This window comes from Aspergillus heteromorphus (assembly GCF_003184545.1).
Source record: "Aspergillus heteromorphus CBS 117.55 chromosome Unknown BO70scaffold_8, whole genome shotgun sequence".
Lineage (NCBI taxonomy): Eukaryota > Fungi > Ascomycota > Eurotiomycetes > Eurotiales > Aspergillaceae > Aspergillus > Aspergillus heteromorphus.
The window spans coordinates 323,562-345,812 of NW_020290413.1; the positions used below are offsets into that span (position 1 = coordinate 323,562).

The 22,251-nt window shown below is 57.1% G+C and overlaps 8 protein-coding genes across 8 annotated transcripts; all 8 read right to left on the bottom strand.

Moving 5' to 3' along the window:
- Positions 1 to 62: 62 nt before the first annotated feature.
- BO70DRAFT_360823 (uncharacterized protein) lies at positions 63 to 2,020 on the bottom strand. The gene is made up of 3 exons (XM_025542883.1): positions 1,287 to 2,020; positions 989 to 1,228; positions 63 to 928 (listed from the first exon to the last, which is right to left on the bottom strand). The coding sequence occupies exons 1-3, from the start codon at positions 1,579 to 1,581 to the stop codon at positions 327 to 329; spliced, it is 1,137 nt and encodes a 378-aa protein (XP_025400564.1). The 5' UTR covers positions 1,582 to 2,020; the 3' UTR covers positions 63 to 326.
- Positions 2,021 to 2,721: 701 nt separating this feature from the next.
- Positions 2,722 to 3,498, bottom strand: BO70DRAFT_351653 (uncharacterized protein; the record flags this gene model as incomplete). Its single annotated transcript, XM_025541751.1, has 1 exon — positions 2,722 to 3,498. The coding sequence occupies one exon, from the start codon at positions 3,496 to 3,498 to the stop codon at positions 2,722 to 2,724; it is 777 nt and encodes a 258-aa protein (XP_025400565.1).
- Positions 3,499 to 3,871: 373 nt separating this feature from the next.
- Positions 3,872 to 6,615, bottom strand: BO70DRAFT_395143 (uncharacterized protein; the record flags this gene model as incomplete). Its single annotated transcript, XM_025546517.1, has 3 exons — positions 3,872 to 4,104; positions 5,694 to 6,353; positions 6,513 to 6,615. The coding sequence occupies 3 exons, from the start codon at positions 6,613 to 6,615 to the stop codon at positions 3,872 to 3,874; spliced, it is 996 nt and encodes a 331-aa protein (XP_025400566.1).
- A 620-nt stretch (positions 6,616 to 7,235) lies between these two features.
- BO70DRAFT_333960 (mannose-6-phosphate isomerase) lies at positions 7,236 to 8,733 on the bottom strand (the record flags this gene model as incomplete). The annotated part of the gene is made up of 5 exons (XM_025540998.1): positions 7,236 to 7,390; positions 7,430 to 8,257; positions 8,311 to 8,454; positions 8,526 to 8,627; positions 8,695 to 8,733. 5 exons carry the CDS (start codon positions 8,731 to 8,733, stop codon positions 7,274 to 7,276), a joined length of 1,230 nt encoding a protein of 409 aa, XP_025400567.1. The 3' UTR covers positions 7,236 to 7,273.
- A 713-nt stretch (positions 8,734 to 9,446) lies between these two features.
- On the bottom strand, positions 9,447 to 10,765 carry BO70DRAFT_423169 (uncharacterized protein). The gene has a single exon (XM_025547591.1). The coding sequence runs from the start codon at positions 10,490 to 10,492 to the stop codon at positions 9,470 to 9,472; it is 1,023 nt and encodes a 340-aa protein (XP_025400568.1). The 5' UTR covers positions 10,493 to 10,765; the 3' UTR covers positions 9,447 to 9,469.
- Positions 10,766 to 12,185: 1,420 nt separating this feature from the next.
- On the bottom strand, positions 12,186 to 14,611 carry BO70DRAFT_219183 (putative Patatin family phospholipase). Its single transcript, XM_025538710.1, has 2 exons — positions 13,623 to 14,611; positions 12,186 to 13,573 (listed from the first exon to the last, which is right to left on the bottom strand). The coding sequence occupies exons 1-2, from the start codon at positions 14,453 to 14,455 to the stop codon at positions 12,355 to 12,357; spliced, it is 2,052 nt and encodes a 683-aa protein (XP_025400569.1). The 5' UTR covers positions 14,456 to 14,611; the 3' UTR covers positions 12,186 to 12,354.
- A 1,404-nt stretch (positions 14,612 to 16,015) lies between these two features.
- On the bottom strand, positions 16,016 to 17,088 carry BO70DRAFT_289187 (uncharacterized protein; the record flags this gene model as incomplete). Its single annotated transcript, XM_025539307.1, has 2 exons — positions 16,016 to 16,730; positions 16,841 to 17,088. 2 exons carry the CDS (start codon positions 17,086 to 17,088, stop codon positions 16,016 to 16,018), a joined length of 963 nt encoding a protein of 320 aa, XP_025400570.1.
- A 651-nt stretch (positions 17,089 to 17,739) lies between these two features.
- Positions 17,740 to 22,200, bottom strand: BO70DRAFT_423185 (NACHT and TPR domain protein; the record flags this gene model as incomplete). Its single annotated transcript, XM_025547592.1, has 3 exons — positions 21,679 to 22,200; positions 20,580 to 21,624; positions 17,740 to 20,525 (listed from the first exon to the last, which is right to left on the bottom strand). Exons 1-3 carry the CDS (start codon positions 22,057 to 22,059, stop codon positions 17,740 to 17,742), a joined length of 4,212 nt encoding a protein of 1,403 aa, XP_025400571.1. The 5' UTR covers positions 22,060 to 22,200.
- Positions 22,201 to 22,251: the final 51 nt, after the last annotated feature.

The window sequence follows — 22,251 nt, forward strand, 5'->3', positions numbered from 1 at the left end:
CTCCTCTTCATCAACAAAACTACAGAGACAGACTAATCAGCAAGAAGCAACGAACAAGATGCCAAGTGTGCAACAGGACGGATTCATATAAATACTATGCTATGAGTACTATGAGTATGAGTATGCTATGTGCATGCGTGGTGGGCAGGGCGGGGTATATTCCTCATTAATCACTGGATCATCAAAAACCACGAGCAAAAGAAAACCAAGGAAACAGGATGAAACAGAACAGGTCATTGACAGCATCACCATCAACATCACCATCAACATCACCCCCATCTACCACACACCAACTCCAACAGCAACAGAAGCAGCAACAGAAACACCTACACCTTCACATCCCCCGGAAAATACCCCTGCTCAGTCCCAGTCCCAGTCTCCGCGCCCTTCCCCTTCTCAACGGGCGAGATCCCCGTCGACGAGGTCACCGTCTCAGTGACCATCGTCTTCGAAAACCCCGCTTCATGGGTGCGACCATCCGGCTCTACGACCTGAAACCCAGGCCCATACTGCTGCCCCTGCATTTGCATCTGCGCCTGCTGCTGCTGCTGCTGCTGCTGCTGCTGCGTCTGCGCCTGCTGATACATGCTGGCCGGATACATCTCCTGCGGGGGATAATCCTCCCAGGTGCGCTCCGCGGCCATGGTCTTCCACTCGCGCAGTTCCTCGTCTTCGCGGGACATGCGGCGATACCAGCTGAAGCCGCACATGCAGCACATGGTGGAGAGGATGACGAGGATGACGAAGCCCATGACGGGGAGGCCGACGAGCGTGGCGAGTTTGTAGTCGAAGCCCTTTTTGGACGTGGAGAGGAGGTTAGAGGAGTAGGAGGGGAGGGCGGATTCGGAGAAGATGAGAGACGGGCTGATGGGGAAGGCGGTCCCCGTGGGGACGGGGTAATTGCAGTCGTAGCGGAGGGCTTGGATGACTGCATTTCCTCAAGTCAGCCAAGTCGGATTCAGATGATTTATAACAAGGAAGAACGCACAGTTGGCCATGTACACCTGGGTACCGGTCAGATTGTAGCAGACGCTGCAGGTGTCGATCTGGTTATTGGCGAACGAGGACGTCGCGCACCAGGCGTTGATGTTGATATCGTTGGGATCGAGCAGGTTGAACTCGATGGAGGTGTCTAATCCCAGACACGAGACCAGACACGGCGTGGACATGCTGACCACGCTCTCCGGGTAGCCGTACACGCATGAGCTGAAGGCAAAGCGGAGGTTGTCTGACAAGGGAGCGTTAGCGGGGTGGGTTACGCAGGAGGGAGGGAAGAAGGAACATACACAACCCCCAGTCGACGTCGGTCAGCCACGAGTCCGACGCGGTGTAGTTGCTCTCGAGGGCGCACGAGACGCACTTCTGGAAGTCCTGGCCGGTGGTGGTGCTGTTGTACTCGTCGTCGAGACAGACGATCTCGGACGAGGTCGTGTTGGTCGGATTATTACACACGTCCCAGCACGGCGAGCCCTCGGTCACGTACAGCGCCGTCGCGCTGGGAGCGAGGTGGCTGAGGAGCAGCAGAGGCGCCGTGGCGGCCACGGCGGCCCAGATTGTAGATCTCGGGCTGGAGCCGAACATCTTGTAGGTTTTGGTCTGGTCGCTTGGCGTAGACGGAGACGGAGACTCTGGCTCTAGCTCTAGCTCTCGCTCTGCACGACAGGTCGGAGATCTGACGCCGCACGGAGGTCGCTGGAGGCCGGGAGGTCGACAGAGCCGGCGTCGGGCTCACCGCAAAGGACGACAGGTACGGTACAGAGAGGGAGGGAGGCGATCGGAAGAAGAGCTGGTCGCACGGGGAGAGCGAGGGTAGAAATGGAGAGGGGAACCGGTGGTACCAGACCTGATCGTCGGTTGGACGGCAGGATCGGTGCCATGGCGCATTGATAAAGCAGGCGTCCGCGGGGACGAGCAGCTTTCCGTGCCGGATCACCGCTCACCAGGTGTGGCGGGCTCAGCCGGCCATGGACGAGGAGGCAGCATGGCAGGCGAGGGGAGGCAGAGGGCTGGGCGCTAAGGAGGCCTGTCAGAGCACGCAGAGGGGAGGGAGTGGGCGAGATGTGATTGTGACAGTGACGAGGACTGCAGGAGTGGTGTGCAGGCAGCGTATCGAGGGGACGAGTGGTTGGATGGAAGTTGGGAAGAACTGACAGGAAGAGGAGAAGAGGAGAAGAGGAGAAGCGGAGAAGCGGAGAGTCGGCGCTTGCTCGCGAGCCCGCATTGGCCCGCCTCCACTTGTCACATCGCCGATCGTCCAGTCCAGCCCTTCCTGCAGCCCCGCTTCATCTCACTGGCAGATACTATCTCTCTGATGGGCGCTTCGAGTCAGGACTACTGGGCGAATTGGTGCATTGATGCATTGAGGCATTGTCACTCGGCGATACGCAGTGTCACTCACATCCCAAAGTACCGAAACATCCCCAAACATCTTCCCCCAAATAAGACAATCATCATTCAAAATTGAAAAACAAAAACAAAAAAAAAAAAAAAAGACAGACAAGAAACGCCTCCCGAAAGCAATTGAGACGCCACAATGCATGCAGGTTAAATCTTTTGCCCGCGCTGGTTGGCTCCTTCACATCCCATCCTCCCAAGACAAAAAACCATGTCGGCTCAACTCGGCCCAGTCACCCAGTGACCTCTCGCCGTAGAACGAAAGCAGCCGCAAAACTGATCAATCCAAACAGACGGCCTCCCATGTAGTTGTAAGTGGTCAGGGGACTACCCATACAGCTCGTCATATGACGGCACCAGCTCGGGCTGTCGCCGTAGCGTCAGCGGCTCCGGCTTGGGGCGTCGGACGGGCTTGCGTTCCGGCTGTGTTGCCGGGCGATAGTTGTGGTGTCGACTGTCGTCTGACGGATTCGACGGCGTCGACGAGGTGTAGCTGGTGTGCCGCGAGCTGGTCGTCCCCGGTCCGCTCGTCGACGACTCGCCCATGTGGCTCTGCACGCTGAAGCGGCGCATGCGGGACGTGACGGACAAGGGCGGCGATTTGGAGGCGCGCGAGTAGATGTCCGCCTCGTCGGGATGGGCGTGATGCCGCCCACGCGAGAGATTGAGAGGCGCAGGCACCTCCGTTTCGTCCTCCTCGTCTCCCGAGTCGTCGTCGGAGCCGGAGGGCGACCACGCCCGGGGTGATTCGATGGGCAGCGGTTCGGTGGGCGGGCTGCACGACTGTGGCATCCGCCGCGAGCGATTGCCAACGCGCGCGTCGTAGTGCCCCGTGGGGATGGTCATGGCGGAATCGACTGAGGGCGCCCGCGCGTCGAGACTGCTGTGACTCCCCATGCGAGTGGAAGTGGCGGAGCGGTTGGGTTCGAGAGAGCCACGGCGCTGGCCGTGGTCAGCTATAGCAGAGGGTCCAGCACGCGACGACTGCTCCCATTGACTCCACGACCCGCCGGTGGGATAGCTGATGGCGACGTCGCCCCAGCGCGAGTGCAGTTCGGAGGACAGCTTCCTCTTGCGCCGTAATTTCTGGATGATGGCCGTCATGATCGCAAGAGGACCCTTCATGTACTGGAGGCTGGAGCATCCGGGCCGGCGTCAGCATCGCCCGCACAGGTCCCTACCAAGAGTGCGGAGGGAAACAGAGTTGAGAAGGATCGAGTCCGCAACGGTACCTTAAAACGGTTGGCCCGCCGCCGACGTCTCGCCCACCCTTTTCAGCGCCAGCACCCACGCCCCGCGTACCTGGGTCGGGTGTCTAGAACAGGAAGGACTGGCCCAGAAGCGTAATCGGGGGGGTAGGATCACCCAAGACGAGAAGACAAGTTGTACCGCACCGGCCGAAAGGCGGCTGCATGTCGCCCGACGTGATGGAGAGAGACCCTCAGGGACCGGCGATGGGTTCCTTCAGGGAAGTCCTTCAGCGCAGGGCGAGGCTGCGAGGGGCATGGGCGCGCGACTCGATCCAGAGACGGTCGTACGGGTAGACCGTGGGCGACACATCGTCGACCCGACAGAATGGTTCACCCTCCCTCACGGGGGGGGAGAGGGAGGGGGGGATTTCCTGGGTGGGGAGCGCCTCGGGGATACGCGGCCATTGAGCGAGCCGAGCCATTGAGAGGAGAGGTCTCAGGCAGCCGGAGGGGGATCGCCCTTAGTTTTGTAAGCAGGATAGCAATCGCGCACGATCACTGGCCTGGGGGAGCATGGAGAGACATGGGGGGGGGAGCCTCCGGACAGGGGAGCGAACCGGACGACGGACCTGGTGATGGGAGACAAGGCGAAAGAGGGGAGGTCAGTCGGGAAATTTGCTGCGCGGCGCAGTCAACTTGCGTGCGCCGGCTGCATCCAATCATGGCTGCAGCTGACGGCCCTCTTGGCGTGGCGTGGGCAGGAGCGCTGAGAGGACGAACAGGACAGATCCCGACCGGATCCCGGTCTGGGAGAGCGGATGGTAGTATCGGCGGCTGGAGGATGGGGACGATATCCTTGCGAGGTGGTAGCCTGTTTGCTTAGTGTCGGGAGCAGCGAGAGGGGAAAGCGAGAGCCCAAGTCGCTAAGGCAGGCGCTATGGCAGCGCGTGGGATTGATTGGCGACGGAGCTTCCAAAGCTGCCAGGGTCTGCGAGCAAAAGAGGGGAACAGCAGCAACATCCAGCAGCATCCAGCAGCATCAAGAAGCATCAAGCACCGGTTGATCGTCGCGGTTGGGCCCGAACCATCCGTAGAGCTTATCTACACGCCGCGATGGAGACGGCGCGAGTGAAACCGGAGTGTCGTCGGCCGAGTCTGGTCTGGTCACTTGTCACAGTGCAGCATCGGGTCCGAGTGATTGTCTAGCTGCAGGTGGAGTCGTGGTGATAGATTAAATGAGAGTGGTGGGCGAGTGAGAGAGAGAGCGAGAGCGAGAGAGTGAGAGAAAGAGAGAGGAAGAGGAGGAGAGAGAGAGAAAACGGCCGGGGTTGGAGTGGATCGCCCTGTGGCAGTTCGGGGTTACCCTGTCAGTCTGTCAGTCCCCTTTCGGCCCTAAACAGTCAGCCCATCAGTCCATCATTTCTGTCTCTCTGTCTGTTTCTCCTCCACCACTCCCCACCAGCCCCATCCCAGTAATTTAGACGCGGAGGGTGATGTGATCACAGTGCATGCGGGTGGGTGTTGGCCAGATGGAGTGAAATGACCTTATCCGGTCCAAATCCCGCCAGGATATAGACCCAGAGGGGGAGGAAGGTACAATAATAATGATAATAAAGGAAATAATACAACAAAAGTGAAGCATAGACCGACTCTGACTTACCTGGGAATTGATCCATCCCATCCCATCCCATCCTCCTGTCTGTCTTCTCATCATCATCATCGTCGTCGTCGTCGTCATGAGTGTCGTTCATCGTGATCGTCATCGTCGATATCATGATCATTATAGCCCAGAATCCAAACTCCAGCAACACCAACACCAACATCAACACCAAAACGAGAAGAAAAAGAAAAAGAAAACACCCTTCCATCGAGATACCTACCCTGCCCTCTACCCCCCAAAACTGGTGACCAACCTCGACAACACCGGTCTGGGCCTCTGCACCGTCTGCCCCTCCAATCTACCACCCCCCTCCCCTTCACCCTCATGCTCATGATCATCCCCAGACCCAGACCCAGACCCAGACCCAGCCAAAGGCCCTCTTGATCCACCCCCAACATCCAACCTCTCCTCCCCACCGCCTCGAAAACTAAACGCAAAGCTAAACGCACTCTCATCCCTCTCAGGCACCCTCCTCACTCCCTCGTGCTGGCCCAGACCCAGACTCTGACCCTGCCCCGCACTGATCGCATGCCCATATCCACTCCCCCCCTCCTCAAAGCGATACAAACTCGCCCTCACCCCGGGATACGGCACCGCAATGCCGACCATCTGATCCACGCCGAGATACCGGGAGGGGTTGTACGGCGGGAGGGGCGGGGCGGGGGCAGGCGTGGGATGGTACGCCGGCGGGGGGTCGTTGAGGGCTCGTTGCTCGGCGGAGGAGGTCGATTGGGCGGAGAGAGGTTCTGCGGGTTGAACGGATTCCACGGGCTGAGGCTGATGACGAGAATGAGATTGAAGTTGATAACCCTGCCCCTCACCCTGAGGATAATACTCCGGGGTAGGAAGTGGCTTCAGACCCAGACCCAGACCCAGACCCTGTCCCTGTCCCTCTGAGCCATGGGGAACGAAGCCCAAGCCGAAGCCGGGGCTGGGGAAGCCGGGACTGGGGCCGGGGTAGTACCCCATGCCCATGCTCATGGTGAGGGAGAGGTGGTGCTGTTGCTGTTGCTGTTGCTGCTGTTGCTGCAGGAGACGTTCCTCAAGGCGACGGCGACGACGGGCGACGCTTTTCTTTTTGGCGTGGATGAGGAGGAGGATGAGGAGGACTGGGGTGTTAATTTGATGGGGTTGGATTGGAAGTTAGGTGGGGAGGGGGGGAGAGTGGATAAGTGAATGGGGAAGTGGGTAAGTAAGTGGGTGGGTGAGAGTATATGGATGGATGGAAGACAATCATAACAACAGCATGAGAGAGAAGAAAGGCTCACTCAAAAGAACAACCACACTCCCCATCACCACGCCGATGATGATCTGATCCCGACTGGAGGAGGGCGACTCGACGGATGATCCATCATCACGAGGGATGATCATCGTGGCAGTGAGTGACAGTGACAGGAACCTGCTGCTGGGAGCAAGATGGATGGATGGCTCGATTGATTTGATTTGATTTGATTTGATTTGATTCCACCGCGTCAATGCAGGAACAACAACCGCAACAGGAACCAAAACAGAAACAGAAACCGACAGACAGACAGACAGACAGACAGACAGATAACCAGATGAAACAACCTCACGAAAGATCATCAACAGCAGCAGCAAACCCACTTAAAATAACACAGTCCGACCCTTCCCCGCTTCCCTTTTCCCCCCAGCTATTTTAATCGCAGCTGTGCCACTCACACCTCACCGTGGGCCGGACAGAAGGCTGGAAGGAAGGAAGGGCTCGCAGGAACAAAGCTACACCACACTCACATCACACCCAGCAGGCCATACAGCAGCAGAGGAAGGCACCAAAAATAGCAGCGATCGCGGTGATGGCACGCCAGGGCGGGATCCATTGGGTGAGAGGGACGATCATCGTGGAGTCCTGAGCGCTTGGGGAGGGCGCTTAGTTCGTGCAGGGAAATCTAGGCGAGGGGGGGGAGAGCTATTTATAGCTGGATAGATAGAGAGAGAAAGAGAGAGATGAATCCAAATGTGATCATTTCATGGTAGTAGTTAAAAAAGGTGGGATCTGGTCTGGTCTGGTCTATTCCGCGTACGGCCGATAAAGGGCGAGGCCCTTGTCGGTGCCAAAGTGCAACTTCTCGCCCGCCCCGACAAAAAAGATCCAACCCTCCCGCAACTCCATCGTCTCGGTCTCGGTCTCGGTCTCACCAGCTGCAGCAGCTGCTGCTGCTGCCACCGCTGCCCCGGCTCTCATCGTCCCGCTGCCCTTCGTGACGACCACCAAACTCGGCCCGTCCAGCGGGACATGAGTCTCCTCCTCGCCGGCGCCCAGACTCGTAGCCAGCACATTGAACTCGCTGAACGGCGGCGCATACACCTCGGTCTTCCACTGGGTGCCCTTATCGGACTTCCTGCGGGGCAGCACGGTCTCGTCGACGGAATGCGGCTGGAAGGACAAGGCGCGGGTGAACAGGTCGACGCTGTCGCGCTCGGCCTTGGGACAGAACCCGGTGTTGATGACGTTGTCGGAGCGGGCCATGCACTCCATGATATCGCCGGACAGGTAGGCGTGGATGCTGTCGGCGGGGACGCAGACGGCCTCGCCGGGCCCCACCGTCACGTAGTTCATCAGCAGCGCGGCCACGAGGCTCCCGTTGTCGGTGTCGGGGTACTGCTTGCGCAGCCGGTCGAGGAGGCCGGGGATGTAGCGTTGGGTCGGCCCGAACTGGGCTTCGGGCATGGTGAGCAGCTCGGTGAGGGTGGTGGAGACGATGGAGGGGGGCAGCGTGAGCAGGATGCGGCAGAGTTCGCGCAGGACCTCGTCGTCGAAGGCGCTGACGGCGTGCGGGGGCACGAAGTGCTGCAGGGGGGCGAGCTTCATGAGCTGTTCGATGTCGGCGAGCGGCTTGAAGCCTGCGAACAGCTCGAAGTTGGACAGCGCGATGGCGATTTCGGGCTTGTGGTTGGGGTCGCCGAATTTGTGGGGGTCGGTTTGGTGAAGCTTTTCGGAGAGCGCTTTGTCGGGGTGCACCTGCAGGGGGAGGGCTTGGTCGAAGGAGAGGATCTGGAGCAGTCAGATTTGGATGTGGATGAAGGGGAAGATGAAGATGATCTCACCTTGGGGAGGAAGGGAACTTCAGGCCCCCATTTCTTCAGCGCGGATTGCCCGACAACCTCGGGGTGTTTGTTCAGATACTCGGACAGCAGTTCGTCGGTGGCGAGCACGCGAGATGGCACGGTGGGATACGTGCCCATCCACATCTGATCAAACACCTTAGCCATCCTCATCATGATCACACCTGATGACCAGCCAGATGGATAGACAAACTCACCTCCGAATACGTCTTCGACTCATCAAGTTCCAACGCGCCAGGCGTCTGGGAACAAAGCACCCCGGCCAGGGAATCCTTCCCTTTCTTCCCCCAGGGGTCATTCTACATAGTACCGCAACATTAGCCTCATCATCTAGTCCAGATCATCAGGGTTGTCCAGAGCACTAACCTTATACCCACACTTCAACTGAAACACCTTTGCAGCCATCGTACACAATAACTAATATACAGTATACAATATACAATATACAATGGAACGAGAAACTCAAAGAACCAAGTACAAGTCTAGTATCAAATAATTTAATCGCCAGTATATATATATATATAAAATACAACCACACTCGCCCCCCCCGAAGTTCGACCAAGACAAGGAAGACATGGCGTCATGGACTGGCTGGAACTGCAAGTCGGGATAACGTCATGCCTGGATCACCGGCTGTGGGCCCTGCCAAGAGACAGACAGAGATGCCGTGTAACTGGGAATAATCTCTTTCCCTGTGCTGCTGTGAGGGAGAGAGAGAGACGGTGTTCCTGGGTGTGGGCTCGTCAGGTTGACGTCAGGTTTGTTGCTTATTCAGATTGACAACATAGTTACTTTTGCCCTCATCTAGGGCATTTATCGGAACCTGTCTGGAGGTGAAGAATCATCTTTGAAGAATAATAGGACAAAGTAGTGAATTAGTAAAACTCCATGATTAATCAGAAAATGCCCATCCAATCTAAATACAATCCAAATCCAAATCCCAATAATGCCACGCTATGCCACGCGACGCCTGCAATGCCGCTATGCAATGAATCGATCCATCCCAAGAATCATCATCATCATCATCATCAACATCAACATCAACAACAACAACAACATAAATGCATCGCTAATCCAACCCCAACCCCTAACACCAAACACCACCCCCATCCAACAAAAAAAAAATCAAAAAAAAAAAAAATCATCCATAAATATCCTCCTTATCAGGAACCATATCCCTAGTGAAATACCTCCCGACCCCTCGAACCGCGCTCGAAGACCTCGTATCGTAAACATCCACGCGCATGTGCTCCGTCAACCGACTCCTCCTCTGCCCGGACCTGTCATTCGAACTGTTCTCGGAATAATAACACCCACTATCCCTCCTTCCCTTGCCACTGCCCCCGCCCCTGCCCCTCTCCTTCACCCCATCCACATCCACATTGACATTGACATTGACATTGACACCCCCCGTGCCCAGATGTCCGTCCAACCCAGACCCAGACCCAGACCCAGATCCAGCAGGAATATACCGATACTGAAACGGACTCACGCTCTTCGCGCGGACCTCGGTCGGATAATCCTGGGAGATGGGGCGGTAGGCGAATTGGGAGACGCGACGGGAGGCTTTGAGTTGGCGGGCTTGCAGGGGGTCGTTTTCTTTGGGGTATTCGGATGTGGATGTGCATGTGGATGATGGTGCGTATGAGGGGGGGAAGGTGGAAGTAGAGTGCTTTGGACGGAGAGAGAGACGGTGCAGTTTCACATGAGAGGTCGAGGTCGAGGTCGAAGAAGGCGTAGATGTAGACGTAGACGTAGACGTAGACGTCGTAGTCGAAGAGCTAATCAGCGGCACCTCATCCCCATCACCACCCCCATCCCTATGACCCCCCTTTCTACTTCTCTGAGCATGGTACCGACTTGAGACAGGCATAGAGATGGCCGCGGAGGTGAGATGATATGTTGCTCTGTTGGAAGTGGAACCCTTGGACTTGGGTTTCGCTGTTGATGTGGTGGTAGTTGACGATGACGAGGACCGATGAGAGTACTGAGACTGAGACTGAGACTGGAACTGAGAGCCCGATCGATGAGGATTATCCAGCTGGTTCCAGGAGCCCTCAGTCGGGACGGAGATGTCGATGTCGCCCCAGCGCTCGTGGAGGGGTTTGTGGGGGACGGAGTGTTTGCGGAAGCGCGCGAGGGGGTTGGGGAGGGTGTTTGTCATTTTGCTCGATCTTTTGGTGTGGTGTAGTGGCGGTAGGTAGACAGTTAGGGCTGATGGAGTATTATATCAATTATATCATCAATTGTTTTGGTGGTGAGGATAGAAAGATGGATAGAAAGATGGATGGATGAAAGGATCATATAAACAAGCCAATCAACCGTAGACCAAAGGCCGTTAAAGAGTATAAAACACAAGACAAAAACAATCAGAAACTGCCTGCTTGCTTGCCCAGACCAGACGAAAGCCACAGCGGATACTATATATCATTCCAACATCCAACAAGGCATAAGCTTAATCCCACCACAAACGCCCTGACGATTCTTAGGATTCTATTCTCATCCTTTCCCGCTGCCGCTGCCGCTGCACAACCCCTGCAGGATGGAAACCAAGCATCTAGTTGGTGGTAGGTAGTAGGTAACAGTAGACAGTAAGTAGTACATGCATGTATTCATCCATGTCAATGTTTCCAACATTAGAAACAACTGACGCCGACACTAACGCCAACGTCAACGCTAAACAACTAGATCAGACAGGATAGTAAACAGACTAGACACCCAGACGACATGGGGACGAACAACGGACAGCGAACAGCACGGCACACATATGCAAATGCAAGTATGCATGGGACATGGGGTCACAGTGGGTTGTACTTGTACATAGATAGTACTTGGTAGATAGGTGGGGGTTTAGCCGCCGTGCGAGCGGACAGATGCATGCATGCATGGGCCAGTGAATCAGTCATATTAGCCAGATCCAGACCCAAAGCCTGACCCAAAGCCAAAGCCAAAGGGGGGGGGAGGAGGGGGGGGGGGGGTTCACCCAGCAACACAAACCCCTGATAGGCCACGCCCACCCAGGATGGAGAAAATTATCTATAATAAGGCACCTCGACAACCGCCTAATTACCCGCCTACGGGGGATGGATGGTGGTGGACGGACGGATTTGGAATGGGATTATTGCTTTTGGATGGCGGACGGACAGTCAGTCACACAGCACAGGCCACTGGCCACTCACTGGTCACTGGCTACTAGATAGATAGTCCAGTAGTAGTGGTGGTGGTGGTGATGATGGTGCTGTCACCTGCAGACTACTAGTACTACTAGATGCTAGCAGCAGCAGCGACGCGCCGGGCACCCCCTACATATCCAAGTACAGCCTGCTACACACAGTAACTAACAAGAAAAGAAGCAGCGTCACGGCCGGCGGTTTCATGTTAACCGGGGGGGCGGCGCGCAGCGAATCAGACCCCCCTATTAGTCGCCCTCTTCCGAAACGCTGCTTCGAGGTGAAGGTGCGTAGTATTTCCCGCTTATTGCCTATTCCCAGGCAGATACTAGGTAGATACTACATGATCTATTTTCGGAGCCTGCACTCAGGTCTATTGCTCTAAACCTAAAGGAGCCGAAGATGCGTATGCGCGCCGGTGTCGATATCTAATATCTACATGCACCCTCTATGGGGGAGGTGGGCGAACCGCCCGCTCGCCAAAAAAAAACAAGGCCAACGCTGTAACTACTCCGTAGCTGTAGCGTAGCTAGCTGCAGCCCTAGCCCAATGCGCCGATCCAGAATCAACAATCAACAATGGGCTGCCAAAAAATGTAACAACCCAAAACAAATCAAAACGCCGGTGAGGTCCCGGTCTAAATGCTGCCATGCCATCGACCAATAGATGGATGAATGGATGGATAACTCCCAAACGCCCGCTCGGCCACGTCATGTCAATCATGCTCGTTCGTCAAGATGTATACCAAAAGAACCAGAAAGGAAGTGATTATATACGATGTCTGCCAATCGTCATACGCGCCGTCTGGCTTCTTGCTTGTCGCTGCCTCGATATCCACTGTTATCGCAGCGGGTCCTCAGTTACGGAAGGGATGAGGTGTAGGTGATCGAGGATAGGCGGCGGGCGTCATCCGGAGGTGGCGCGATGGCGTCTCGGTCATCCCATGCACCGAGTACGGGAACCCTTCCGCCCTCGCAGACGCCTCGTGAGACGCATAGACATGTCCGCCGTTCTGCCTCTGCTTCTGCCCCTGCCCCATCCAACTGAAGTGGTCGTCGGACGACGGCTCCCAGGAAACATGCCGTCTCATCCTGCGAATTGGCGGCGCCGGGATATCGGTCTCTTCGTCGGTTCCCGACCCCGGGTCATCGCGTCCGTCGGCCGATTTGATCGACGGGCTCCGGTAGCTTTTCTTCCGTTGCTTGACGGCACCGTCTAGTTTCACCGACGCCATGGAATCGGTGCCGTGGGACTGTTCGCACAGCAACACACTGCGAGACCGTTGCAGGAACGGTCTGGTCGGGGGAGGGCGCTGGGTCGAAGGGGCCGGAGGAGTGTGCTTGACGTGCGTCAGCTGTTCGATTTCATGGTTGTACGAGCTTCTCCGGTTCAACGTGCGCCCGCGTCCCGCGCTGGTGTCGACAGATTCGAGAGCATGGCCGGCGGCGCTGTCCGATTTCGTGTTGATGCGACTGGGGTAGAACGCGACGCGGGCCCGCATCTCCTGGACGGCGGAGTCGAGGGCCAGTTCAATGGCGCAGTGGTTGTAAATCCGATGCAGTTTAGGCCATGTTGCGCGCTCGCCGCTGATGCAGGCCTCAAGCATGAAATCGGTCGTCGGGTTTGCCAACATCGCGGGGACCCTGCTCCAGCGGATTTCCGGATAGATATTGATGTCTCCAGAGTATTTCTGCGTCGCGATCGAGACGGTCTTGGTCAATGAGTTCGGGAAGATGCCCAGCTCGGACAGCAGGGTCATCCGGTAGAGGGTCTCGTCCATGGCCAGGTGCGATAAGCCGTGAAGCCAGTTAGGGAGGGCGAATGACGACTGAAACTGTTGGTCGGGCCCCTCGTCTTTCGGCAGGAAGGGAACCACGTGTGGATTCACCTGCGACACAATGAAGTGGTTGACGTTGAACATCTCCGACAGACGAGTCATGGGCAGATCACCGTCCACGGAACCGTCGATGAACTGCCGGTGGATGTCGCTCCAGGGCACTGGCTCCCCGGACAGGGGGTCTTTGGCCATGAGAGGATACGGGGAGAAGATGAGCGGGACGGAACATGAGACGGCCCTGCTCCAGTCAGTCGGTCGCAATACAAATCACAGGTCAGAGCACATACACAGCAGACCAAATCATCACGTTTGGCGCGGTAATGTAATTCAACAGCTTGGGCAACTCATACACCCCTGCACTGGAGACACAGATGTTGAGGATCCGTCGCGTGCGGTTGTACGCTTCCTGGAAGGTCATGTCGCCCAGCCAGCTCCTCATGACCTTGGCGAGATGCGAGATATCCAGGAACGACCCATACTTCAGAAACCGGGCCGTCTTTTGGAAGATGTTTTCTTGCTCGCTTTCATGCCCGAACACTTTGAAGTCGCCGTACACATAGGAGTCCAAGAGATCCGGGAGCTCCTCGTCCGTGCGGGTGCAGAACACCGCGCACACAATACTGCCTGCCGAGGCCCCCGATATGATGCGGGGGAGAGAGTTGGCCTGCCAGAGGGCCTTGAGCACGCCGATATGATTCATTCCGAAGGTCGCCCCGCCGGAGAAGAGCAGGGCGCTGCGTCCAAACGCCTGTCTCGCCGCCAGGAGTTGGTCCAGGATGTACTTCGCCTCGTGCCCGTCACAGTGATTTTTATCGGTGAGCTCAACGAGGGCGGTTATCGTGGCCAGCGCAGTCTTGATATACCGATCGATCAGGTGCTTCGTGCCGAGGTGCGCGTGTCGGTACAACGACACATTGCTCATGTTGCCCAGGTCGCGGTTCAGCGAGGTGCGGATGAGAAAGAGCATGCGACTGACGTCAAAGCCCTCCCGGGCGGCGTTTAGCTGGTGGATTCGCTCCTGTACGAGATCGGGGTCGTAGTCGGCGCATTCGAACGTCTGCTTCCACAGGTAGTTCTGTTCCAAGTCGTCCAGCTCGCGCGCGCACTCGCTCCATGTCATGAAATTCACGGCCTAGGACGGAGTCAGTGATGCGGCGCCGACCGCCGCGGGAGAATGCGACCTACCTCGCGCTTCCGGAGATACAGGACCTGCTTGCGAGCCTCGACCTCGGCCTTCTGTTTGCGCTGATCGGGAGAGAGCCCGGTCCGATGGGCCTCCCACGCGTCGCCGGCCCAAGTCCAGGAGTGTTTGACGACGTCGGAGAGAGAGGGCAGGGAGATGGATTTGAGGACGGAGCGACGGGGCTTGGTGGGGGGATCCCGGGGGGGCTTCTTGGCTTTGCTCACGCACTGCGGCCGGACGAGCGAGGTATCATTCAGGATCGACATAGCAGGCTTGACGGCACGGCCTCTGTCGACATTCGGGCGGGGAGGTGCGCAGGGGATGGGGATGGGGGATTATTAGGTTTAGATCGCGTGTCCAGCGGATCGAGAAGGCAAATCGGGGGATCAGCAAAAGAAAGCCGACCGTGGGGGGTGAGTGAGTGGAGATGAAGGGGGAGAAAGAGGGAAGAACAAAGAGTTGAGAGGCGTTGGGGAGAGTAAGAAGTAGTAGTAGTTGTTGCTGCTGTGGTGGTGATGGTAGAGACAGTAGTAGGCACAATGCAGAAAGAGGAAGGACGTCAGCCGGTAGGAAAGCAGCCAGAAAAAAGCCGGGGTGGCCACCGCAGGGCATCACGCGGGGGGGGGGGAGGGGGGGTTCCACTGGACTCATTGGCTGTGATTCTGGGGTCGGGTGCTGCCGATCGCCCTTACAACTTGGGGTAACTATACAGACAAGACATCCCTCCAGACACCTCCCGATCGGTCGGCAGCCGTCCTGCGGCTTAGCCGTCTGCAAGAACCCCGATTCCTCCTTCACTCCCCCATGGTCCACAGGCTACATCAGACTCGACAGCCGATTCCACTTGGCCACTCGGTGATCTCATTTCCCCACAAAACCCCAGCCCGGCCCCGGGTCCGGCTGATGGCTCTCCAAGTCCACACCATCAACAACCCATCTGGGTTGACTTCGGGGACCCAGATAGCATGTGCACTCACCCGGTGGGCGAGACCCCGGCGATGGTCGGCCAACCCTCGACTGACCGATCGAGGAGGCGGCTCGACCCTGGGACTGCGACCAGGGTCGCAACAGATCCAGCCGGCGCAGGGCCTATGAGGGCGGCCCGAGTGATTTTTCCTGCGCCCACGATATCATTGCCCGGCGCGTGGGAGAGTCTTGCGTCATTGGTGCTGCGATGGGGCCGATCGGCGAGTCCAGAAGTCTCTTCCCCAACCATCACTGGAAGCATACCGTACGCATACAAGCTCGTCAACATAGATAACAGGCAGCATCTCCTCGACGGGTGGGAGACAAAACAAATCCTCCCATGGGCATTCTCAGCAGGCAGCAGGGTCAGGCAGGGTCAGGCGCGCACGGCAGTTTCACATGTCTCCGCATGTGAAGGGACACCCCTCCAACAACGGCACCATTTGGTTGGCAGGACCCTCGTATCAGCTGCAGATGGATTGATTGATTCCGATATGAGAAATGAAACGGCATCCCATGCCGGATATCATATCACGACATCTGACGCAGCCAGTCCCGGATGGACTCCCGCGCCCGAGACTCGACCCCCTCTTCTCGCCAGAAATGCCCCGCGCCCGCGACCGCAACCGCCCGGAATCTACTGCCCGGGCCATGCGCCAGTTCGGCTGACCACGCCCCCAATCTACTGGCCGCCGTGAACATGTCCTGGTCGCCAAAGATAGCCAGCGTCTCATGCGCGCGCAGCTGGTCGGCGGGCGGGGGCGATAACCGGGAGAACAGCGTCAGAAACAGGTTGATCGGGGGCAGAAGCGGGGACACCAGAAGATACGACACGGCCGCTCCGGCGATGCGGTCCGCGGCGTGTCTCAGTTCCTCCCTGGTGGCCGGGCGATACGCAGGCGACGGGGTGGGAGTCAGACACAGCGACAGCTTCTCTGCAATCTGGTAGATCTCGTGGATGGGAGTCTCTGGGGAGCCGTCCCGCACCAGATCCGCCATGGCATCCAGCCGGGGGAGATGCGACGCGATCATCGAGCCGTACGAATACCCGCCCAGGATGATGCGAAGGCCAGGAACCTCAGCATCAACATCGACAGTACTGCTCCCAGAGTCATCTCCCCCCCTCGCCAGTAACCTCCCCCTCACAAAATGCAAATACAGCAGCAGAAACGCGTAGAAGGAGACATAATCCGCCAACTCGGGTCTGGCCGTCCAGCTGGTCCTTCCGTCCGAGCCACCCGCACCACTGCATGCATGCCATTCACGATCAGCCACGCCCCATCCATATAAATTAAAACACCCGTAGATAAATAACACAGACAGACAGATAGATGGGTAATAGAAGATAAACCCTACCGAAAATTAAACGTCCCCACCACACACCCCGCGCGCAGCACCTCCCCTCCCACAAACCCCACGACGGGGTCATCGTAGCACCCCCCGAGGGGCGCGTAGGGGTGCGCGACCACCGCCCCGCACACCGCTGCTGCTGAGGATGAGGATGAGGATTGTAGGTCGGGCGGGAGATACAGGCGACAGTCGAGACGGGTGCCGTCGTGGAGAGACGGGATGGAGAAGGTGTATGTGGGGGATGGGAGGTGCATGTTCTGTGTTCTTTTATGTTGTCTTTCTATCACTGGGAGGTGTGGTTGTGGGGTGGGTGGGACATGTCAGACAGAAGAGGCGGGGAAGAGAGAGTGAGGTGATAATATAGATAGAGGGAAAGGGTGTTTTGTGTCTTGTGGGTGGGTGAGTGAGTGAGAAGTGAATGGATGAGAGTATTTGGCGTTAGGGGCTACGGCCACGGAACAAAAGGAACGAACTACTTAAGTACTAGCCGTCGATCGTGAGGTGGAGTGGGTGGGTTTGGTACTCGGAACATGCCATGCCATGCCATGTCATGCCATGTCACTCACTGTCTATCTGACAGGTTGGACTTGGGTTGTTGGTCCAATTGGATAGTGGTTGGAAGAGATTTTTTTATTCTTTTAGTTCTATCTTTCTAAAAAAAAAACAAGGGGGATGGTTGATGATGGGTACTATTTTGTATGATTAAATATGATGGTCGGTGATTAGATAGAGTACTAGGGCAAGTGTTCAACTTTTATATATCAAGCGGATTCTCGACTTCTCCCGGAAGAATCACTCTATTCTAGGCCAACTCAGTATATTCCAAATTTCAACAAACCTATTTAAATATTCTAGTAGATAGCATACCATAGCTGTATTTATTCAACTCACACACCCATCCTGCCCTAACTAAGCCCCCACTCCGTCCGAATCCCCGCTATAAACGCCCCCGAGCTAACCACCACCCCATCTACAAACAACTCCCCCTCCTCCACTACCACACCCTCATCAACCCCCGGAATCTTCACCCACGAATGCTCCTTACTACAAATATTCGCCTTCAACGGCCCCTCATCCCTCACCCCCCCCAAACACCCATCACACAGATCAGCCGCGCAATCGAGACAGATGTTCGCCCCCGTCCACGTCTTCGGCTGCAGCCCACAGCGCGCTTCACACGTCCACGCCACCCCCTCCACCTGCCCGGCACCATGCAACAGGGCAATCGCGCGGGACTCATCGCTCAGGAGAAGAAGGATCTTGGCGAAGGCGTAGTAGGCGAGGTAGCTGGCGAGGCGACTGTCATCGGAGTGGGCGACGAACTGTTTCGCGAACGGGAGACAGCATGCGCGGGCGAGCCCGGGCTGGTTGGTGCGGTGGTACCAGACGCCCAGGAGGGCGGTGGCGAAGTTGTTGGCGGCCCAGGAGGAGACGTGGTCGAGGTGGAGGACACGGCGCTGGGCGATGCGTTGGAGGGTGAGGATGTAGGGGTTGGCTTCAGTAGGGGTGGGAGGGGACGGGTCACTGTGCAGGGCTTTGGCGAGGAGGTAGCTGCCGTAGCTGCGGCTGACCAGGGTTTGGAGGTAGAGCATGAAGGTGTTCCCTTGCATGAAGGTCGCGGGAAAGTCCATGACCATTTGCCAGATCGAGACGGCGAGCGCTTCTTTGTTGGTGTCGTAGCTGATGAAGAGGTCGGCGAGGGTGACTTGGAGGGCGAAGGCGAGGGCGGAGTCGCGCTGGCGTTTGGCCAGGCTGATGGCGGTGGTGTATGTGCTTTCGAGCCATTCGAGTTGATGCGTTGACCGCGCGGCCCAGGCAATGGACATGTATAGGCGGCCGGTATACGCCGCGTCAGAGCGCTGGGTGAGCCATTCGGTGAGCCGGGTATGGCCGCTTGACATGGGGCTCTTTTCGAGCCCGTGCAGGTATTGCATGATTTTCTCGTTGTCTTCCGGAGTGTCTCTCGCCCCGAGGATCTCGATGTACGTGGTCGAGCACTCGCACTGCGCGTCCAGGGCAAGGGCTTTCTCGAAGTAGACCATCGCGGTGTCGTTGTCGCCGAGAGCGACGGCTTCCTGGCCGACGTCCTTGTAGATGTCTGCAAGGTCCATGGCACTGACACTATGAGAGAGCTTGTCGCGGATTTCGACATTCTCCAGAGCAGCCTCCACCACTTCTCCGTTCTCTCTATAGAGATCTAGAGACTTCTCATGGTCTCCGCTGAGGCTATACATGTACGCCAGACCGCTCCGAGCAAGCCACATCTCGCTGTCCACCTCCAGCGCAGCTTGGAAATGAGCCTTGGCCTCTTCGAAGAAGGACAGTCGCCGAAGGCACATAGCGACTCGGCGATGCCACTCCGCCGTCTTTGGGAGCTCTGCCCATTCCGCAGAATCGAGCACATCGGAGGCAGACGGGCTTTCGTCCGTCCCTTCGCCCGTGCCATCTAAAAGGCCCCTGATGCGATTTATGATCAGCATGCAGACGCGAGGCCTCCAATCCATGTCCTGCAGCCATCTTTTTGCGAAGAGGTTCGCGGCAGGGATGAACAGCTGCTGAGGCTTTTCGATAGCAGCCAGCACCCAGTCGCGCGTCTCCACGTCTAAAGCATCCAGGAACGGTCCATCGTCCAGCAATTTAACAATGGGACGCATTGTCTCTAAGCTCCAGAAAGAATCAGCTTCCCGGAGAGAAATCCAGGCAGCCAGAATCCTTTCGTCGCGGAGTGATTGAAGTATGAGACGCCCAATTTCCAGCCGGTCCGCCGGGCTGATTCGATCAAGATGGGGAACGGCGGCTTCCACGTGGCTATACCACCAGATCAGCGCATATTTGCGAATATTTGGACCTTTCGAGGGGTTGCACATCAATTGCAGACATATCTTCAACGTCGAGATCCTGGCCTCCACGATATCCACACCAATCGGGAAACAGGCTTCCCCAGCAGAGCACTTGCTCTCGTTTTCATCTCGGAAGAAATCGCCAATCGATGCATGGCAGAACACAACCTCCGTCGTTTTCGGATTCGAATTGAAATCGCCCTCAAGCCGCAGATCATCCGCATCCTCATCGAGCGCATCATCCGATCCAACCGGAGAGCTAGCCGCCTCAGCCTCTAGATCAGAAGTCGTAAGACCATCATCCCGGACAAGGGTCAGAAACGAGGCAAACTGCAACCGGAGCATGCTTTCCAAATTGAGTATGTCGTCTGGCTCGGAGGATTCCACCACCAGGGCGGCTTCGAGTTCCTGAAGGGAAAGAGGACGCGCAGCACACGTCACCCAGGTCAAGGCCGTATTCAATTCAGTCGGGTCGTCGCCCTTCAGGTACGCACTTAGACTCTCCAGCGTGCGTCGAATGGTCTCGTACAGACCCGTTGGCGGCCGTGTCAGGCACTCCCTGATGCTGCTTGCGCGGTTGTGCCGACCGAGTTCCTGCACCATCAGGTTCACCCACATGAACATCCCCTGGGCGTTTTTCGTCAGAAACTCGACGACCTCCCTGCGCAGGCTCTGGGGGGCACGCGCGAGATTCCGCGACCGCATGACCGAGCGCTCGACATAACGCGCGATATCGTCATCGTTCTTTGAGCGGTCAATCGAGATCGATGAGACCGACTCGTGGAAAAGATCCACCACATCGCCGGACAGATGGGGCCTTCCCAGCATGACGATTTGAATCCTTGGCTTGACTAGATGCTTCTCAGCGCTTGCATCAATGAATCAGGGCCAAGCATCAAACTTACCGCTACTCTCACCCTTCACATCGAGCAGGAATTCAAGAAACATCTGTCGGTCCGCCTCCAGCGACTCGTCCAACCCATCCAGAACAACATACACCCAGGGGCCCCCCTCATCGCCGCCCACAAAATAGTCCCGAAAGAGCGTCATCCACGCACTCTGAAGCGTGCCGATATCGCCAGCGGAACTGCACTGCAGCGCCATCTCCCTCGCATACACCGGATCATTGAGACTGACCTGATAAGCGACATCCCGCAAGGCCTGATGCACGTCTCTCGTCTTGGGGCTATTATCCTTGAAAAAGAAATACCCGATCGACGTCTGCGACTCATGGTCGACGCCCTGCGGATACCGCCGTTTCAGCTCCGAAATGATATACTCAGCCAGAAAGCTCTTCCCACAGCCAGGCTGCCCAGAAATCCACAGCAGGGGCTGTTCCCTTTCCAGCCAAGCCCGGAACCCCGGTTCAGAATGAATCCATTCCCCTGTCCCGGGCAGCCGCTTTCTCGCGAAATCATAGTACATGTCAGAGGGCGCCACCGACGGCTGCAGGATGGATTTCAGATGGTCGGAGTCACTGCTGCGCCTGGCACCCGAGCCCATGAACGACCCCAACAGGCTGCTGATATCCCGATGCACCTCCTGACGAAGCTCATCTTGCCCTTCCGCGAGACGCTGCAGATCCGCTTGAGCCTGCGTCAATCTCCCGTGGCTATCGTCCAACACCAAGCTCGCCCCGTTCAGCACAGCAGCCAGGCTCTCGACCGCTTGGCTCGTCTTCTTCGACTCAACCAGGGTCTCTGCCCCGACGAGCTGGTGCTCCGTCTGACAGAGCCTATCCAGCCGGGAAATCAAGCCCTGGAGCGTCTTGTCCGACCCAAGGAGAGCATTCTTCGTAAACCGCAGCACGCGGCCACTAATGCCCCCACGGACTATCTTGGTCGCTTGCCCAAAGATCTCCAGCAGGGTGGCGAGGATATCCACCACCTTGGCCTGCAACGCCTCCGACATGCGAGTGCCGTCGTAGACAGCCAGACGGACGAGAAAATCCTAGACAAGTCAGCCATCCATCCATAGAAAAGAACCCCGGATCCGAATACCAACATTCAACGTCACAAACAACCCCACCACCGCATCGTACGACGCCGAAACATCCTTCGCCGCATCAATCAGATACGCAATAGCGCTGAAGCAAACGCAGCTGGGCGCGAACGCACTCGACGCAATGTCCGCGGCCAGCGACCCAAACCGCTCAATAGGCTCGCATAGACTGGTGAGGACGTGGAAGAGCGAATGTTTGGTTTCGCGGAATCGCGCAAAGTCGCTGTTCTGGGTGTCGAGGCGATGGAGCAGCTCCGCGATGGAGGAGGGGCGGGGCAGCGAGGCATCGTCCAGTCGTTGTTTGCCCACCGCCGCTGCGTATCGTTTCACGGCCAGTTCCCAGGTGATTGTGAACTGGGAGGGGGAGGAGGTAGTGACTGTCATCCTGAGCCCTGCAGGTGCTGGATATATATTGTGTTGCAACTTTTATTGTCGCTATACAGCTTTTGGACACAGGACTACAATGCATGCAGGATGGACAGCCCGCCTGGCTCAGCTGGAGAAATACCGCGATACGAGCTATGGACCAAAACGGATTGGATCACCGCGTGACAGGCCCTTTTCCCCCCGTAGTGC

Excerpts from the sequence above, each read along its gene's own strand:
- BO70DRAFT_360823 (XM_025542883.1), bottom strand. The coding sequence starts at position 1,581 with ATGTTCGGCTCCAGCCCGAGATCTACAATCTGGGCCGCCGTGGCCGCC. Across the intron at positions 1,229-1,286 it reads CGACGTCGACTGGGGGTTGT|ACAACCTCCGCTTTGCCTTC; the intron begins GTATGTTCCTTC and ends CTCCCTTGTCAG. Across the intron at positions 929-988 it reads CCAGGTGTACATGGCCAACT|TCATCCAAGCCCTCCGCTAC; the intron begins GTGCGTTCTTCC and ends GAGGAAATGCAG.
- BO70DRAFT_423169 (XM_025547591.1), bottom strand. The coding sequence starts at position 10,492 with ATGACAAACACCCTCCCCAACCCCCTCGCGCGCTTCCGCAAACACTCC.
- BO70DRAFT_219183 (XM_025538710.1), bottom strand. The coding sequence starts at position 14,455 with ATGACATGGAGCGAGTGCGCGCGCGAGCTGGACGACTTGGAACAGAAC. Across the intron at positions 13,574-13,622 it reads GTGATGATTTGGTCTGCTGT|GGCCGTCTCATGTTCCGTCC; the intron begins GTATGTGCTCTG and ends TGACTGGAGCAG.